This window comes from Jatropha curcas, chromosome 4 (genome assembly GCF_041381405.1).
Source record: "Jatropha curcas cultivar XTBG-Jc1 chromosome 4, XTBG_Jcur_1.0, whole genome shotgun sequence".
In the NCBI taxonomy this organism is placed as follows: Eukaryota; Viridiplantae; Streptophyta; class Magnoliopsida; order Malpighiales; family Euphorbiaceae; genus Jatropha; species Jatropha curcas.
Window position 1 is genome coordinate 10816545 of NC_143154.1, and position 19238 is coordinate 10835782.

Genomic DNA, 19238 nt, shown 5'->3' on the forward strand with positions numbered 1-19238 from the left:
ATTTTGATCTATTATATACAGCTTAATTATATACACATCTCCGACACATTCACATCTATTAAGAAACTATTAAAAGATTTCTAGCAAATAACTGCACCAATGTAATTTAGACAGGGAATTTGGTTTGGAGACCAGTGAGTTATCAGAGTTGCATTTAGTTTATAGAATGTTTTGAGTAAAAATTATAACTTCTCAACAGGGAAGCCTACTACAGGCTGGATCTCCAATGCCAAAGAGCGCAGTTCATTGACCTCTTCAATTGCAAGCCTCCACCCAAGTGCTCCTGCAAATTCCACCGCCTGATCTGCAGTTTTTGCTCCTGGGATTGGAACAACATTTTCTTGAGCTACTAGCCAGTTCAAGGCTACCTGTATACACAAATATATACATAAGATAATGGTATTTTTCCTATTCAGTGTTAGTCATGTCCATGCAAGTTTGAAGCATTAAATATTGGTGCTTTAGGATCGAAAAGCTCAAAAGAAACACAGGAGTTTTAAAAATAATAAGTTGAACCTGTGTGGGAGTTTTACTGTACTTCTCTCCTATTTCCTTGATCCGGCTTAATAGAGGTTGAAGCTGCAATGGACAAGGATACTTCAGCTAAGGATTTTATATTTAAAGCTATGGAACATAAGTTGGAGCATTAAAAACAAGTTTATGTGTCAGCAGTTTCATTGGAATTCAGCAGAAAGAAAATGGTCGGTTCGGTTAACCAAGGTGAAAAAAGCAAACCAACTTTCCAGACTTGGAACCAGACTGAAACTGGTATTTCAACCGAACTGATCGGTTTTGATTGCTGTAGCCATATTGGTTTGATTATAAGCTTAACCGACTAATTTATATAAAACGATCCGAACCAAGAGTATAATGCACCTCGGAGTGTGCATGCCTTGAGACTGGAGTAGCCTACTGACTGAAACTTAACTAAGCTAGCCTACGAGTACGACCTGAAAATTAAGCTTAATTCTAATGCTTACTTGCACCCATGGCAATTATACCTAGCACTCCTTCCAGTGTGACCATTAAACTTCAATTTGCTAATCTCACAACTTTTTAATTTTGTTTCAATAAGGTTTATTTTGCTAAATTTTGATAGAATTTTGTCCAAATTCTTGATATGATAACCAAGTAAAATTTATTAACAGGGTTCTGCAATTAAAAATAGGTATTCCTTAGTCAATAGATAGAAAATTTGGCTAAAATCTGTACACAAATTTGGTAAGGTGAGTACTAAACGAAATAAAAAAGTTTAGTGCCTTTGCCGAGACAAATGGAAATTTAATAGTTGCTGAAATTCAATCATAAATACGGTTACTGTTGATGATATTAAGAATTATTTTGACATGCTTATATGCAAACAGCCTCCTTTACTAATATTCAAATGTTGATTGGGTATCAGACATACCTTTTTAAGAAACTCAGGTGTGTAAATTCGGCCTCGAGGGCCAGTTGGTGGATTTTCTGGTGTATACTTTCCTGTGAGGACACCTGCATAAGTTTAATAGATCATTTATTACTGCACCCAAATTTTAATGAAAACAGCAAAAGTAGAATAACAACAAACAAAATAAGTTGTTTTTAAGCAGCTTAATTACTTCAATGATGAACTGGAAAAAGTTTTGGACCCTTGAACTTTCAGAGCCATTGATTTTGGATGGAACAAGTTCTAGCAAAGTATTATGCAAAAAGAACATCCAAATCAAGTTAGATCATTGTAGGTTTCTCCATTCACCCACCACTAGTAGTATGATTATTAGTATTATTGCTGTTGTTTTTGCTATTATTACTATTATTCTTTGACAGAACAACAATCACTCATACACTAATTTATTTACATTTGCAGAGGAAGATTTCCCCTGCTCCCTAATTTGACAACAGCCTTAGTGTTGGAGCATAATTATGGTATGCAATGACAGGAGTGATAAGGTAAAGTCTGTCTTCTTACATCCACAATAACAATTTTCTAGGAGTCCTCATACTTATTCTAAATCTTATTTTGGAGTCCTTGTTGTGAGTTCAGAATATTACCTTGGTTTATTCTGGGAGTCCAAAACCTTGAAGGAATGGGCTAGTCTTAATGTCCCTCGTTTAAAGGCGTAGGAATTATTTTAAAATCATTTCCATAAAAGGATCAGTATTAGTTTAAGTCTATAAATAAGTACTATTTTAAAATCATTTTCACTTTTGCTATTCAGTAAAAGAAACCAGTTTTTATGCTACTTCGTGTTGTGTGGTGCAATTCAAGTTATAGGTGTGATGCTTATGGAATCTTACTGTTCAGAAAGAAGCCTAAATACTTATCCTTCTATTTTAGTATTTTCGCATAATGTTCACAGCCCTTTACCTCCACAAACCCATTCCATAACCCTCCTTTTGTGTTCTTTTTGCTTGTTTAACCTATTCCCATGCAAAATCTAATCATTCACCTAAATATTACCAATTCTCAAAGTTTAATAAACCCCAAAATTAAGCTGCAATTTAGCATTAACCACTCCCACAAGCTGTCCTATGTCACATGCTAGCCAAAAACTTTTACCAACGCACTAGATAATTTGTAAAGCCAATTAAGATTTATAGAAGACCATGAACAAACAGCTACGACAATACCTTGAGCAATGGGAGAATATGCAATCAAAGTGATCCCAAGTTCATCACAAGCTGCCTTCACTCCATTCTCCTCTGGTAACCTATATATAAGGCTGTAATTCACTTGGTTTGAAGCTAGTGGAATACCTCTTTTCTTAAGCTTCTCATAAGCACCACGAAGTCGGCTCTCTGATAGGAGAAAAAAGATGAACCATTGCATATAACAAAAATCTAAAGTCAAGTTGATTACTTTTAGAAACTAAATCAAGGTAACGTGCATCTTATACTAACATCTACCCTTCATTTTTTTGTAATGGGAATATACAGGTAATCAAGTTCTAATATTCAAATCATATTCAGTTCAGACAACATAAATTAGAAAATTACCACTGTAGTTTGAAACACCAACTGCCTTCACAAGGCCCTGCTCGACAGCATCTCCAAGGCCATCAAGATATCCTGAAATGAACTTCCAATAAACTGAGCTTCTTCTGAATCTGAAAGTGACTGAGTTCCATAAAAATTATACATAGTTATTTGCTCAATGAAATAATGCTATGACAAATTAACCACCTTCATTTCCCCATATTCCAGGCCTGCAGACCAGCAAAATTTTGATGAGTAACCATATCTTTAGGAAACACTTACAGATGGAAATCACACATAATATCAGCAGGATATACCAGTGGAGTTGATAGAGCTCGACTGAAGAAAGTTCAAGGCGAGAAAGGGAATCCTTAAGCGCAGTTAGAACACTATTCCGTCCTAGCCTCCAAGGCAGAGCTGCATACTTTGTTGCTATTGCAACCTCCAGATCAGGATCTCTTACTTTCCTTTCCTTGATAAATCTTTAGTTATAAAGTTCAAACAGAAGAAGAAAGAACATTAAGATAGAAGACATATATGTATCACAAATTAATCCTCCATATTAGATGAAATCAGAATTAAAGTTTGAGAATGTACCTTCCAAGAAGAGTTTCCGAATTTATAGCACCCATTAGCTGTCAAATAGATAGTACTTATTTTCATGGCAGTCGACTGGGAAGAAAATAAAACTAAATAGAATTTAATCCTCACCGCAGAGCCATAAACTTCAGCAGTATCAAAAAAGGTTATACCAGAATCAATACTAATGTCAAAGGCAGATTTAGCAGCCTTGAAATTCCTATCTGTTATCACAACAAAAAGCATATGAAAATGTTAACATGCTTCACGGAAAATAAATTTAGAGAACAACTTAGTTAAGAAGATATATGCACTGATGCACACAGAAAGAAGAGGAGAAAGAGCAAATAAGACAACACATCAGAAATGCAGTAATTTCATGTAAAATCAATTCAAACTAAGAATCAACTTGGTGAGCAAGTCAGCAAAGAAAAGAAAAAGGGATGTTTTACATCTGTCTATAACACCAACGACTAATAATGTCAAAAGTTCAATTGGAATAATAGCTAAGTTAAAAACCTTGACACTTGACATTAAAAGCTTCATTACTTAATAAGGTACAGTAACTGAATATCTGTTTCTACATGCTAAAAAGTATGTTTCATTTTCACCAAGCTGACTTTGGACACGTATGAGTTACGCACAGGCACCAATTATAACTTTTCTCATGGTTTTCTTACATTTACTAACTGTGAAATTGGTTTCACTCCACTGCTAGTATATTAAACACCAATTGTAAAACAAAACTTAAATATAATTATCTTAGAAAAGAATAGAAAGAAAAATTTGATTTATAGATGATATCAAGCCACATTATCATCGAATGACATTCAGATTTTTCTACTTGAGATTCTATAACTTGATACACTTGCCATCTACTTTCTTTCTTGGAAGCCTTACCCGCTTGTAGCTTTATCTCCATTTTCACTGAAAGATTGAGGCTACCTTATAGAAGGAATTGTGGTTGTCTTGGTCCTCTTGTGGGAATGTCATGGTAAGGCAGCCAGGCTTGGTTTCATCACTGCCAGAACATTCCACTGATTTTCCATCAGTTTGGTTGTCTCCTGCGGTGACTTTCCAAGTTCTGATTGGTAACGCTCATGTCTGAAACCTTGCGTCTGCTTGCCGCTGACGCACCTCTCCTAACTATTGCCCATTTATTCTGGAATAATCTTTTTAGGAAGAACGATTTTACATTTTCTGCCAAATCCTTCTATTATTAAGTATGGTTGGCACCATTTTGATGTGTTTCGATTCTTCCGAACAAGAGAGGTTTGATACTTTTGAATTCATTGTATTTATTCTACTTCCTACTCACAGTATGCTCTTTATGATCTTGGCTCATGTTTCGATTACAAGATTCATTGCCTATAGTAATAGTAAATAATTAATTATACTAGACACCAGGCGATCTATCTTTCTTGGTCTTCGTTCCAATCTTGAAAGGAAAGTTTCATTAGTCTTTATCCGATTAAAACCTTTTCGTTATTCCAGCCAATTCAATGCGCCTATCTACAGATTGACCATCCTCCAGATCATTCTTTCAGAAAGGAAGTTTACCATGCTAGAGCTTGAGTTCTAACTATTTCTCCTCCTTTGGGAGTCTATTAGGGAAAGTCTACCAATCAATCTATTCTATTTCCCATCAAGCCGGCAAGGTTCACCCACTGAAAGTTCTAGATCCTATGTTCTATCTATTAGACTAGACTTAGCCCTTCTTTTCTCTTTTCCAACAGGTCATTCAGTAAGTGATGAGGTCCATATAAAAGCATATTGTCTGCTTATCACAGATTCCCTTATCTTATCTTTATGAAGACTGAAGACAGAGTTTAAGTATTGTGCACAGGCTGACCAACAGTTCTCTTTGTCTTAGACTAAAATGCAATCGTTTACACGAAAAGAGCTATTAATATTTACTTGAGAACCGGCATACCCAACCATCTAACAAGAGTCCCTTGGGGATTCTTCGCATTGTCAATAGCTGTGATTCCCTTTCGTCTAACTAGCACCACAAAGTCAATAGCAAAGAAATATAATAAGTTCTACCTATAAGAACATTTTTAGTTGCTTAAATTACCAGAATATAAGACATAATGTGAATTCCAACCAGCATCTATTAGCTATTAGCCATCAGTGACCAGCTACATGCTACCAATATAATACTCACTCCGTCCCATTTTCTCAAAACACGTGTATTAAGAATTTAGTCAACAAAAGTTATTTTATCATTTTTTAACCCTTACCTCATTGAAGATATTAATAAAAGTCTCTCATTTAATGAAGGATCATAAAGGTTATCATTGAAAAATAATTGTTTATATGTCTACATTTAGAAACCTTGCAAACATTTTCGAACATCCAAAAAAGGAATAACAAGCAAATAAAATGAGACGAGGGAGTATAATGTAATTACTAGGATACAACATCTGCAAATATAATGTAATTACAAAATCATATGCAATTTTTGAGATTTGTAATGTGAATTACAACGAGTAATTTGAATCCAGGACACTTTTTTCTCGTAATGTGAATTACATCTATAAATTCCTTAACCGTTTGGCCCCTTTATTTGATACTCCGGCTTGGCCCCTGAGTATATGCAATTATTCAGATTTGTAAAAAAGACCATACACTCATCTGACATCAACAAAATCCTTCATAAAGTGATGGGCTCTAATCAATGATGGAAACTGTAAATTTAACCAAAAGTGCAAACGATGGGCTAAAATCAATAAGCTACAGCAAGTAAATTGAGCATACAACCAATTATTATACTTTACAAACATATGCTAATTGAGCAATTCATCAAATAAAAAAAAAAAGTTATATTAATTTGCATTTACCATTCCACCCAGAAAGGTTCCAGTAGGTTGTGTCGCCCCATGACCAAGCTCCTATTCCAAGCTTTGTGACCCTCAAATCAGAGCCTCCCAACTTCACCTTGTCTAACTCGATTATTGGAGTAGAAACATTGTCAGAAGCAACAGCTCTCACTTTATTGATTCTCCTCCTATGACTTAAAACCGAGAGACAAACACCGCTGCTAATATGTGTAGTGGCCATAATAATGTGCTCAGTGCTCTGGAATTCAACTTGGTGGAAAGGAGGAATGACAATTGAAAGCGAAAGAGAGTACTAGGATTCGCGAACCACAGAACTGCATCGAGAATTATCTTAGAGGACATGGTCGTAAACCATTACACGTTAGATGTGTACCTCGGAGTCTTGGCAACATTTAGTTGTCTATCTCCGAGTCTTGGCCACATGCGAAAACTAGAGGTGTGCATGGGTAGGGTCGGAACAGAAATTTCAATGGGATTGAACCGGAATTCAACTATACATGGTACACGACGAAATGAATCGGATAAAAAATTAAAATTTTTTTCATTAAAAAAATATAAAATTATTATACTTATTAAGTACTGACTAAATGAAATTCATTAATATAGATTTGAGTTAAAATAAAGAAATCAAATAATTAATTTAATCATTAATCATGTACCAATAAAGTTATAATAGAAAATTTGTTAGTAGTTACCCTCTAATAATAATAGAAGTTTTATCGTGAATTTGATCCAAGCATTTAAAATAACTAGTCTCTTATATGACGTGCATTGCACGTTGATTATACTCGTTATATATTTATTTTTTTATTTATATGATATTAAAGCATAAGTTTTGTTTATATTAAAATAAATATAAGTGATTAATTTGCATTGCATTTTACCGTATAAACTACTTGTAACGCTGCTTTTCATATACTTAATTTTATTTTTATATAATAAAGTAGTTTCATAATAATGTTCAACCCAATCCTTAGGCCTAATTCTTTAGTTCATAATTTATAAATGTAGACTTTTAAAATCTCAATAGGTGCCTAAAAAGAAAATCAAGTCATTGCTCAATGTCCAATACTCTGCTCTTAATCCCAAATCAATATCTATATACAATTATAATGAATAATAATACTTACTCCGTCCCAAAAAGATAATCCACTTTCTATTTTTCATATAGATTTAAAAAATAGTAATTATTATGGTTAAAGGACAATTTTATTCATATAACTTTCTTAATATGTCCATCTTAAATAACACGAGTAATTATTATATTGTAATAATAAGTAAAAATTAACGAGAGTTATTGTAAAATAAGATAAAAATAATAAGGGTGTAGTAAATAATTTAATGATTAACTATAATGCAAAAAAGTAAAGTAGAATATATTTTGGGATAAACCAAAAAGGAAAGAAGAACCATCTTTTGAGATGAATGGAGTAATAAATTACTTTTAATGCTAGCTAAAAAAAAAAAATGAGACAATAATCTGAATTGATAATTGTAACAGACTGATTTTCTTTTAGTGTCGGCAATAGTGATTTACCGGTCCGTGAATAGTACCATCGGTTCGGGACTTGGTATTATTTTAGTCCGGAAAAATTACTATGCATATTTAATATTTTATTTACAATTTTTTGGAGCATGTTTGCATGATTTAGGCGGGTAGAAAATATTTAATTAATGTTATTGGAAAGTTTATGTATTAAGTGCATAATATTTCTAGTGTGGTATATTAAGAAAGAAATGAGGAATTATTTTAGTGGAGTTAATTTAATTAATTGGTGGAGTTAAATAAGAAGTAGAAGAGAATTATTTGAGGAATATTTAGAGCCATTGGATGAGATTACTTAGGACTTGATCTTAGCCACACATTTAGCATGAAATTTGGAAGTCAAATTTGACTTTGGCACCTTAAAGTAACACCACAACATTTGTTTTCTTTCTTCTCTTCTCTTCTCCACGCTATTTCCATCTTCTTCCTTCTTCTTTCATTTTCTTCATTTTCTTACTTTCAAATTTACCATCAAACTACCTAATTAAACCATAGAACAGGACTTAATGCTTAAGAATTAAGTAGTAGAAGTTGAGATTGGTGATTAAAAGCAAAGAGAAGTGAAGTTACTATTAAAGCAAGTAAGTTGTGGTTTTTGAGTTTTGTGAATTGTTAAGTAGAATTTATGGTTTAGACATGTTATTGATGCATTAAATCATGCTCCAACTATTTCTTTTGTCAAGTTTTGCTTTTAATGTTGATTTTTCATGCTTTGAAGAGGTTGGAGAACCATCCTCAAAGGGTAAAGAGAAAGCCAAGGAGTAAGGCTTTCCAAGCTTTTTCAAGCTTGTTAATAAGGTTAGTGCAATAATACTTTCACTTGTTTAAGTTGTTTTTACATGGTTAGGGTTTTGAATATATTTTGGGAACTTTGTATGTTTTGTTTAAATTGCTGAATTTTAATGTGAGATATGTTCTGCCGTGGGATTGGAACTCATTTTTGACCCCTTTATACTTCCCATTTGTTTCTAACTTCTTCATGAAAGTTGTATCTCTATTTCTCAGCTTTCCAAAACATATTTTTATGTCTAATTCCAATACTTGTAGCTCAACTTATGATTTAAATACCAAAACTGGTTCTGTTATGGTGTCTTACCTGTATATCCGAAATGATTGTCCATTTTGACCTCTCAAATGGCAAAATAACGTCTTATGTTCTTCATAAAAGTTATATCTTTACTTCTTATCTTTCCAACCCATCCTCTTGTGTCCAAATTGGAGATACATAGCTCAACTTATGGCTGAAACACCCAAACTGACTCTATTGTGTCGGGCCATATGCATTACTAAATTGAGTGCCCATTTTGACCACAATAATGACAAGATTAGGTTCTGAGTTCTTCATAAAAGTTGTTTCTCTGTGTCTTGAGAATTTTCTCGTTCTAGATTGGTTTCATTTGAGTGTTTGGTGAAGTAGGAATTCAAGAAACATTGGACTTGGTTCTGCTGAATCAGGTTTGATCTGTTGGTCTGTATTCTGAGCTTTTGTTTGCTATCTTCCTGTTTGATATGGGCTGTGGTCCCTTCTGAAAATTTGTAGCATTTTGTCTTATCTTTCTAATGAATCTGATTTCATTCAATTTGGTGACCCATAACTCAAATTATGTGTTAAAAACCCAGCAAAGGTCAAGTTTATGAAAATGCTGAAAAATTCTTGATTTATGTACTTTTATACTATATTAAGTATATATATATCTATAATGTTTTGAGTAAAAATTTTGAACTGATGTGTATTAAGAAATGAAGAGGTTTTGATTAAGAATTATTGCTTTTGTGAAAGAATGATTTTGATTTGGGCTCTACTTTGCATGATTGAGACGTGGTATGATGAGATGGATTTTATTATTGTGAAGCTATGATCATATGCTAGGGTTATCAGCCCTTATAATAGGCGGACGCGCTTATTTGTGTGATGGGGTGGTGCTTTCATAGGCTACGGTGGTGCTTTCATAGGCTACGAGTATGTGATGGGGGTGGCGCTAATATAGGCCACGATCAAATCTGCTTATGTTCATTCTGCATGAGTACGAGCCTTAACGAAGAATGAAATTTTATTGTTGCTATAAAAGAATGAAGACATATTTGTATTTATAATCTTCTCATTACTTTCAAAGTATTTTAATGAAATGAATGCGATTTCGGTATTTATATAATTGAGTAATTTACGATTTGCCTTGGCTATTCTTGTTAATTAAATTGTTGGTTATTTAGCACCACTGAGTCTTCCACTCAGCGCGTTGATTTTTATCACGCGCAGGTTAGGAGCGGAGGGTGTTCTTCAAGACCAGAGGAGGAGCATCAGAGTAGATATCACATTTTGGGTAGGATATTTTGCAAATGGTGATTTTTGGCATGTATATAAATATTGTGTTGTGGAGGTTGGATACAATAAGTTTATAATGTATTAAGAGTTATGATTATTTAAGGAAATAACATCTTATTATATTTTTGGTGAATGATGATTATAGATTCCTTGAAAAGAATGTGTTTAGAATATTATGCGTATGTTGATGGATATTTAGAAGTGCTTGTGGTATGTTGTGTTGAATTGGAGTTTTGGGGGTTTGGAGAAAATTGGAAGTGTGTATATTTTCTTTGTGTGGCAAGTTAATTTTTATGGGAAACTCTTGCGAAATTTTTGTAGGAAATTCCTTAAACATTATTTCTGTATAAAAAAAAAAACAAAATGTTAATTACTTGCCTCCTTTATGAAAATTTAACCACTTCTAATTTGTGATCTAGCTTTAATAAGTGACATAAGACGGTGCTCCGGCACCGATTGTGGCATCCACCATCTGGTTCTCCGGGATTGGTCGGTGGGTGTTACATTTTGTGGTATCAGAGCATAGGTTTAGACGATTCTAGGATATATGATTTGGTATGAGAATTTATCTGATTTGGAGTAATGATATAAGGTTAAATACATGCCATATTAGTTTGTTTTGGGAATTTCTCTCTGATGCGATTCCGCTGGTCTTTGTAGGTATTTAGTGATGTCTCAGCGCTTGCCGGATGAGGAGGTGGACAATTATGCCCCTCCAGAGGGTGCTATGTTAGAGGGCGGTAGGCCAACCGGTGGTGTTGCTGGTGGCATGTTGGGTTCCGATGCAGAGAGCGCCTCGGCTGTAGGGCAGGCTACTGCGGGTCCTGCAGGGCCTAATCAGGGTATTTTTTCAGTGAATTCTAACCTAGCTTTACTATTGCTTATCTTAAATTTAATACAATTTGCTTTTACTGAATATGGTGTTATTAGATTTATGAATGGTGTTCCTAATATTACCATATAATTTATTTGTGGAGAAAGCAGAAAAATTGTTTTAATTTCTAACTCATTATTTACAATATCTGCATCAATTTTTCCTACAATTTCTAATTTAGATTTATTAGCGGTAGTTAATTTTTCATGGGTTTCTGACCAATATCTTCGTGGTACTATGTCAGATTTTATACAATTTAAGTCTGCACCTGTGTCAAACAAAGCTATACCATTTATAATAAAGTCATTCGATATTTGTAAAGTTATTTTTACTAAATATTTTCTTGATGTTATTTCTTGTAAAAGAAAGAGAAAATTGGGGTTTATTTCTTCTTCTTCATTTAGTTCATTTATTTCATCTTTTATTTCATCATCTGATTCTTCCGAAGAGGAACTAGATATTAATTGAGTTTCTAAATGTTTTATTTTTGTTGCATTTAGCTGTGCTTGATTTTTTAATTCTTTTACTTCATGTTTTAAAATCTTAATTTCTTTATATAAATCCTTAAGTGACATATCTGTTTCTACCTTTTTATTTTTATTTAATATAGTTGTTAAGTCATAAGTATTAGTTTGAATTTTAGGAGCTATAATTTTTATTTCTTTATCTTCTTCAAAACTTTTAATCAATTTTTTAAGAAGTTGACTTTTAAGATCATTATCTGTTATTCCATTTACTACTTCTAAGAGTGCACTTTGATCTTTAGTTAACATATTTATTGATTTATCTGAAGAACTGGTTGTTGAACCTAGTTCATCAATTTGTTGATCACTTTCTTGTACCTCAGATTCTGATGTATCAGAATTAAGATACAATTCATGAATTTTATTTACAATTTCTTCATCTAATTGTAATTCATTTAGCGTCTTATTAAACTTACAAAACTTAGACGTATGCCCCTTTTTACCACATTTAAAACAAGTTAAATTCTTATACGAAGTTTTAGTGAAAGGTTTGTATGGTTTTTTACTCTTAGATTTTTTATAATGCTTAGGTTTCTCTTTATGATAATATTTATCTTTACTAGGTCTAGACTTATAATGCTTCTTATAATATTGTTTAGAGCTTGAAGGTTTAGAACATTGACCACTACACTGTTGTGTAGATGTTATACCATAATCAAATTGTTTACAAAAACTTCCTAATTCTTGTTTAGTCTTTTTTAATTCATATTTCAAAGTTCTCTGAAGTTTTAAGTCTTGACAAATTTGCAATCCTTCCTTTTGAATTATACTAATTAATTGACCATAAGTTAATTTACTATATGGAATTGGATTACCATGTTGTTGTTTTATATAATTCCTAACTCTTTCCCCTAAAAAATAAGGTAAACCAGCTAAGAATTTTTCTTTCCAAAAAGCTTGGTTTGAATCTTCCCTTAACATTAATCTGGTAAGAAAAGTGGTTTTATATGATTGAAAATCACTTAATTGTTTACATTTTAAATTACTTAAAAGTTCTGCATTTTTATCTTTTATGTGAGATGGATCGCCTATAAAATGTAATGAAATAGTGAGTATTAAGGTTGCAACAGCATCCTGAATTGGCTCACCATGTTCATCATATAGGGGTTCATCTTCATCATTTACTTGAACAGAATTTAAAATATCTAATTGTTGTTGTTCAGTGAGATGATAATCCCACCATCCTTTTAATTGTCCTGTAAATCCTGCAATAAGGATTTCAGCAACTGCTTTATCAGAAATAGGTGACTAGTTTTATAAGCATTTGCAGCCATTGTCATTTGTTGCAAAATACTTAAAATTTTATATTCAGATAATCCATCTATATTCCATTCATATAATGTGTTAGCATTATAATGAAATTGAGATATATATGGAGGTTTATCAATTATTCCTAAATCTGGAGCTTTAGAGACTAATTCTCTATGGGTTATAGTATTGACAAATTGTTGAGCATCATCTTAGTCAGGTTCACTGACATCAATGTTAGAAGTTTCTTCTAAAAGATTTATATCTCTAGAAGCTTGAGATGTATCCTGAACTACATGTTGAGTAGATTCTGAACTTCCCTCAAGTTGACTAAGCTGATGTTTTAAGGTTCCTAAAAATTTAGAATTTAATTCTTTTTTACTAGACTTAGAAATTTGATATGGTTTAAACATATGAGATTTTACAATTTCTTTACCTTTTACTTGTTCTGTTACTAATGGTTTATCTTGAAGTAAATGTTCTATCTTTTTTAATTGTGTATTTAAACAAATTAAACTAGCATTACTAAAATTATTTTGTTCAATTAATTTTTTATCAGAATCATTTTCTCTAGCTATTTTATATGGTGCACATATTATTTCATTATCTTGATATTTTAATTTACTAATGGTTCTAGGAGGAAAATCACTCTGGATTGTCCTATCATTTACTATCCATTCAGGTCTTTTATCACGAATCGTTATAGGGTTGAGACTTTTATTAGAGTTATGTTTAATTAATGAAAACCAATCTAAAAACTTAATTTTAGTTTGTGTTTGAAGTTGGTGCTTTAAATATTCTTCCTTTAAATCTTCAAAAACATGAGTTTCTAATATTTTATTAAACTTCATTAGATTTTTAGTTTTAGTAATTTCTTGTATAAGATCTTTATTAATTTCTTCTTTAGTTAAAACATTTAATTCTCGATTTATTTCACTAACATTTTCAGTTATTGCTGACGCTGTTGGTGATTCTGGTGAATTATTTACTAAATTAGATTGTTGATTTAAATAATTATCAACAGGGTTATAGACTGCCTGTGGTACTGAATTACTATAATCAACTCCTTTCATTTTTAATGATTGATTACAATTAGGTATATCTGATGTAGAATACCTAGGTTTTACTAAAGTTTGAATTATTGGTTTAGGTTCAGATTCCTTATATCTAGCATAAATTACTGAAGGTATTTTTGGTTTATCATCATCTGTAACAACAGAGGATGTAGATCCTGTATACCTAGAGCTTTGACTTCTATTAAATTTTAAAGTTACTTTACCATCTTCAAATTGTTCAATTTTTTGTAAATTGACATTTGGTTTGACTCTTTCTTGTTCTGGAGGGGGAGCGATCCCTTCCAAAATCCATTCCTCTGGTAAGGTTATATCCTTCCATTGGATGGTTTTAGGTATTACCGTATTAGTTTTAGTTAAATCTGTTTGAAGAAATCTTGTTTCTCCAAATTTAGGTTGCAATTTATATTTTGTACTAAAAGCTGAATTCATTGCTTTATAATGCATTTTATATATTAAAGCTATAGGAATTGATCCTTGCTTCATTTTATAATTATGACCAAAATATATACACACACACACACAAATAAGTTCAACTCATTCCCATAACAAATTAATTAAAATCCCAATCACATAATCCATATCAAAAAGAGTTCAAGGCAAAGAGACCAGAATGGCTACTGCCATTCCAAATTTATCAACTTCTTCCACCTAACTCTACAGTAAATTTATTAGTTGATTTATAGGCATGTTGAATTGCGATTCACAATCAAAATTTTAAGATTAAAGCTTAAAGTTCTTTCCGTTCAATATTAACAGTAGCTAACTAAGGGTTAATTCCTAACATTCTAATAATACTACAAATCATAATCTCAAATGAAGAACTCAAGAAACAAACTGAAAAGGATTGAATTATGGGTCACCTAGTCAAGAAATATAATGCAAAAATTGAATGTATTCGTTAAAAGTGACCAAAACGAACTTCAAAGCCAAAACCCACTGCTGCCGGCGATAGCTTGACCGGAGAAGAAAGCAATGGAGGACTCAAGGGCTACTGGAGACGAGAGAAGGCTTAGGCTCACCGGAAAACCGAAAGAAAGCAAGTGACGTGACTGTACCGATCGCAAGTCACGATCACAGCTCCACCAGCTTGCTGCTTCAGCAGGAACGGGAAGGGGGAGCGAAAGAGTGAGGCCAGAGCTTCATGGTTGAGAGAGAGAGATTGGAGTCGCCGAAAAGTAAAGAGGGGAGCTGCAACGTGATTTCTTGAACGAATCAAAGTCGCAGCTCTTCCTGCGACAACTGCATTTGCTAGAAACGAAAGGAGAGAGAGGAAGAGAGGCCGAAGATGCGTGGTGAGGAGGCGACGGTGGCAGAGGGCGCTGGTTTCAGGTGACCGGAAAAATGAAAGGGAAAGGGGGAGGGGTGAAGGTCGGCGCTAATAGAAGAAGAAACTTCTAGGGAGTTTGGTTTAGGTTTTTAGGAAATGGTTTGGTTTGATTCAGGGTCTTTGCTTAGGTTTCGTTTCGGTTTGTTGGCTTTTCAATTGGTTTAATTAACTCTTTCGGTTTTCGTTTACTATATAAAATATATAATTGCATTTAGCTGATTAAATAAATTCATAGGTTGTTAATTTATTAAATTTTTAAATGTAATAAGTTCTATAATGTCATTGGCTAGGATTAACAATTAAATTTTTAAATGAAAAATTTTTAAAAATAAAATTCTGGGTTGTTTCAGTTAAGAACATATTAAAAATAGGAAATTACATTCCACTACTCTCAAAGTTTGGTCATCCAAGAAATTCTCTATTTGAGAAGCGACATATATATTTGGTACTAAAATCTGTAAGGATAAATTCGATAGGCTGCTAGGATTATCTCAATCCACATATATTGATAAAATGCTAAAACAGTTTAGCATAGAGGAATACAAAAGAAGATACCTACCTATATATCAATCTGATCCGGATGAAATTCATTGGACTGCTGTTAAAACTATCCTTAAGTATTTAAAAATAAGTAAGGATACTTTTCAGTTATGGAGAAACTAACGAACTAAGAGTTCATGGATACATTGATGCCATATGATAAAACATATGGATAACTGGCTTTAGTGCAATAGGAGATTGTTAGTTGTATGCCCTATAGCAATTTGATTGGTTATATTTTAGATATAATATTTTATGCAATAAATATTTTATTATTAATAAAAGGGCATTTTTTTCAACTTTTATATTATATTGATTGAATCTTGATATAAGATAAAGTATATGAGACAATATTGTTTTGTAAAGTAAATTATAATGTGGTTATAATTATGAGTTTTATTTAGCATTAAAGCAATATCTCTAAATATTCCTGATCAATGTTCTTCTCATTATTGGACGATGATTAGAACTCTTGAGACTCATATTATGTTCTTTCCTTAGAGAAGCAGTGTTCTCATAAATTGAGATATATGTGATATCTAGAACAATATGTAGGTGCTTGTTATTTAAACAAGTCCACTGAATTGACCTGCATGAGAATTCCATATGGAGAGTTACCAGTGTCTATGAAATACTCAAGTGATAGTTGTGTAAGTAATCTTTTGACTTGAAATTAGTAAGCTATCTTGTATGAGGATGACTATGTTTTGATTCTTCGTTTATATTATTCATTCATGAATAATAAGCAATGATTTTTTGGACATAGTAGGAAATACTTGTGTAATTAAGAGAGGATTCATCACTCTAGGTAAATTAGGAAAATGTTATAATTGTTCTCTATTAGTATTGATTAAGAAATCTTCGTGCAAGGTAGAATGAAATTAACAAATTAGATTTGGAATTACGAAAATTAGGAAAAATGATCAATGGCTAAGATTAGTATTAATCAAATTCATCAATCTAGGCAAATTAGGAAAAAATGATCAATGACTAAGATTAAAAGAGCTAACATAATTTAGTAAAGCAGACACATTTCATGCCTAATTACTAAATCAGAATATTAATGATGAAGGGATATTAATTACACTGATAAATCATGCACTGAAGGGTTAAGTCAAATATTAATTAATTAATTTAATTTATGTTTTTACCAACATATTTGAAACCTAGAATGTCACGCCCGACTCTAATCACCAGAGGAATTGTCCGCTTTGGCCACGGGGTTGTGCCCCAGCCTAATCCAGCCAACACATACACCCGCCCTCACGGTTTTATCCCGCAGGTGAAATGGGAAACTTCCCAGGAGATCACCCATCCTAAGATTTCTGTTAATCGAGCACGCTTAATCCTGGAGTTCTTCCAACTCTCTAGCCACTCCATCAAAAGGCGCCTCTAATGATTAGTTTTCCCCTTTTCGATATATGATTCGATTCATTCCTGTGTCCTGCATTCCACTATCCTAGCTAGCCTGCCATCCTAGGATCGCTTTGCCGGGTCGGGATGTCACATAGAAGGTTATACACATAAGAATGGATATGAGAAAGTGAAAATGAAAATCGAATCAAATATGACTAGATTACAAATAAGTTTTGGGACATTAAGGGCAAAATTGTAATTTTTATTTAATTACAATTTTACCTAAACTATTAAGTATTGACTTAATTGATTTATGTCCAAAATTTATTAAGATAAATTTTAGATTATATAAACCTAATATTTTAATTATGATTTATTTGTTTAAATAGTTAAATAAATAAATATAATTGATCAAATTGAAGATCCTATTAGTATATGTATTATGATTTATTTATTTAAATTGATTAAATAAATAAATACGCACATATATATTTTAGTTATAATTTATTTATTTAAAAGGTTTAAATAAATAATTATAATTAATTTTATTTATGACCTACGATTTTCATATATAAGGTTTAAGAGATAGTCTAAAGACTGTAATTATTGGTCAAAGCCACAAAACTAAACATAGAGCGTAAGATAGCTAATACCATAATACTCTCTAACCTCTCAATCCTCTAAAATAGTTTTAGAGTTTTTTTATTGTCCATTCGTGTGGATACTACTAGTGGCCGGACACTTGGACGGCTTGTAGTTTGCAACAATCTAGCTGCATAGATCAAAGTTTCAAAAATCTGCAAAAGAGGTATTCTTCTAAATAATTTTATTGCTTTAATCATTTAAACGGATCCCTGTTGGTATAATTGTTTTGTTATAATTATTTTATTCTGCTACGTATTATTGATATTGAAACCCAACATCATCAACAGTTAAATAAAAACTAAAACTAAATCTAAAGGTTAATAGAATTGACTAAAACTAATTATAAAGGGTTAGTAGAGTTGAAAAAATATAACAGGAAACTAACTATAGTGAGCAAAACAAGTAAAAGAAACCAATCAAATAACTTAAAAATAACATCACCTCCTCGACCATGATGCTAAAAACTTTAGCGATCCTAATTAGCTATTGATTCTACCTTTGGGTCAATGCTGCAAGCATACGACACTATCGTAAAATTGTTTAAGTCAATAAAGATTGTCCCTCTCAAGAAAAACGACATGGGATTTTTAAAATAAGAGAATGCTTCCTAAAAGTGAAAAAAAAATTTTAATCGTTCTAATCCAATTCATGTTTTAAAAGAATTAAAATGACTTCTTCAAATAAAATAAATAATTTAAACAATCAAACGAACAATTCCTCTTTAATATTTTTAATGTAAAAACATTATAGGGATTTAGTACTTCACTTCCTAGCTTCCAAAATTGGTTGAAATGAATGCCAATGTCTTGATATCTCAAAACATTATTGACTTAAGTCTAATAACTCTTACAAGTTATTTAGCTTGTCTCTCGAATTCACTACTTATTAAATCATGAAAAATATTAATTCTTTTGTTATTGAGTTGTCTACCTTATCAGATTCTCAAACTAATTCATATTAATTAAACCATTTATTAATCTTCTCTTATTGATTCTTTAATCAATACTTAATTCGTCACTAGAGTTGGCAAAATTCTGGCAAAAATAATTAAATGATTTAATTAATAAGAGAAAGCAATATTGTTTCAAACCAATTAATTCAGCTAAGAAGATTCACATACCTCTAAAATAGCTAATTAGTTCATGGCAAGAAATTCTTCCAAAATAACTTAAATTAAATTGTAAAACATTATGCTACCAGTAGGTCAAGAAGATTCCCCAATTTCACGATGGTGAGGGAGAGGCGGAATACCTTGATCCCCCGGCAATCTTTTAATATGCATAGATTCGCTTAGAGAGGATAAGGGGCATTTACATTTTTGTGAGCTCTTAAGTAAGTTGGTCAGTTAAGAGAGTTGATTAGAAAGATCATCTATGGCCTTTGTTTATGTCGCATGTATCAA

The 19238-nt window shown here is 32.2% G+C and overlaps 1 protein-coding gene across 3 annotated transcripts; it reads right to left on the minus strand.

The window, feature by feature from the left end:
• Window positions 1-56: 56 nt before the first annotated feature.
• Window positions 57-6807, minus strand: LOC105634461 (NAD(P)-linked oxidoreductase superfamily protein). 3 transcript variants are annotated; one of them, XM_012217322.4, is made up of 10 exons: window positions 6378-6803; window positions 3667-3758; window positions 3553-3590; window positions 3273-3437; window positions 3163-3185; window positions 2977-3096; window positions 2611-2778; window positions 1409-1491; window positions 517-579; window positions 57-368 (listed from the first exon to the last, which is right to left on the minus strand). In XM_012217322.4, exons 1-10 carry the CDS (start codon window positions 6595-6597, stop codon window positions 183-185), a joined length of 1158 nt encoding a protein of 385 aa, XP_012072712.1. In that variant the 5' UTR covers window positions 6598-6803; the 3' UTR covers window positions 57-182. The 3 variants fall into 3 exon arrangements, with proteins under 3 accessions (XP_012072712.1, XP_012072713.1, XP_089576675.1); XM_012217323.4 differs by having other exon boundaries at window positions 2977-3048; window positions 6378-6800; XM_089720549.1 differs by lacking the exon at window positions 517-579 and having other exon boundaries at window positions 6378-6807.
• Window positions 6808-19238: the final 12431 nt, after the last annotated feature.

Excerpts from the sequence above, each read along its gene's own strand:
- LOC105634461 (XM_012217322.4), bottom strand. The coding sequence starts at position 6,597 with ATGGCCACTACACATATTAGCAGCGGTGTTTGTCTCTCGGTTTTAAGT. Across the intron at positions 3,591-3,666 it reads CTGAAGTTTATGGCTCTGCG|CTAATGGGTGCTATAAATTC; the intron begins GTGAGGATTAAA and ends TCTATTTGACAG. Across the intron at positions 369-516 it reads ACAGTAAAACTCCCACACAG|GTAGCCTTGAACTGGCTAGT; the intron begins GTTCAACTTATT and ends TTGTGTATACAG.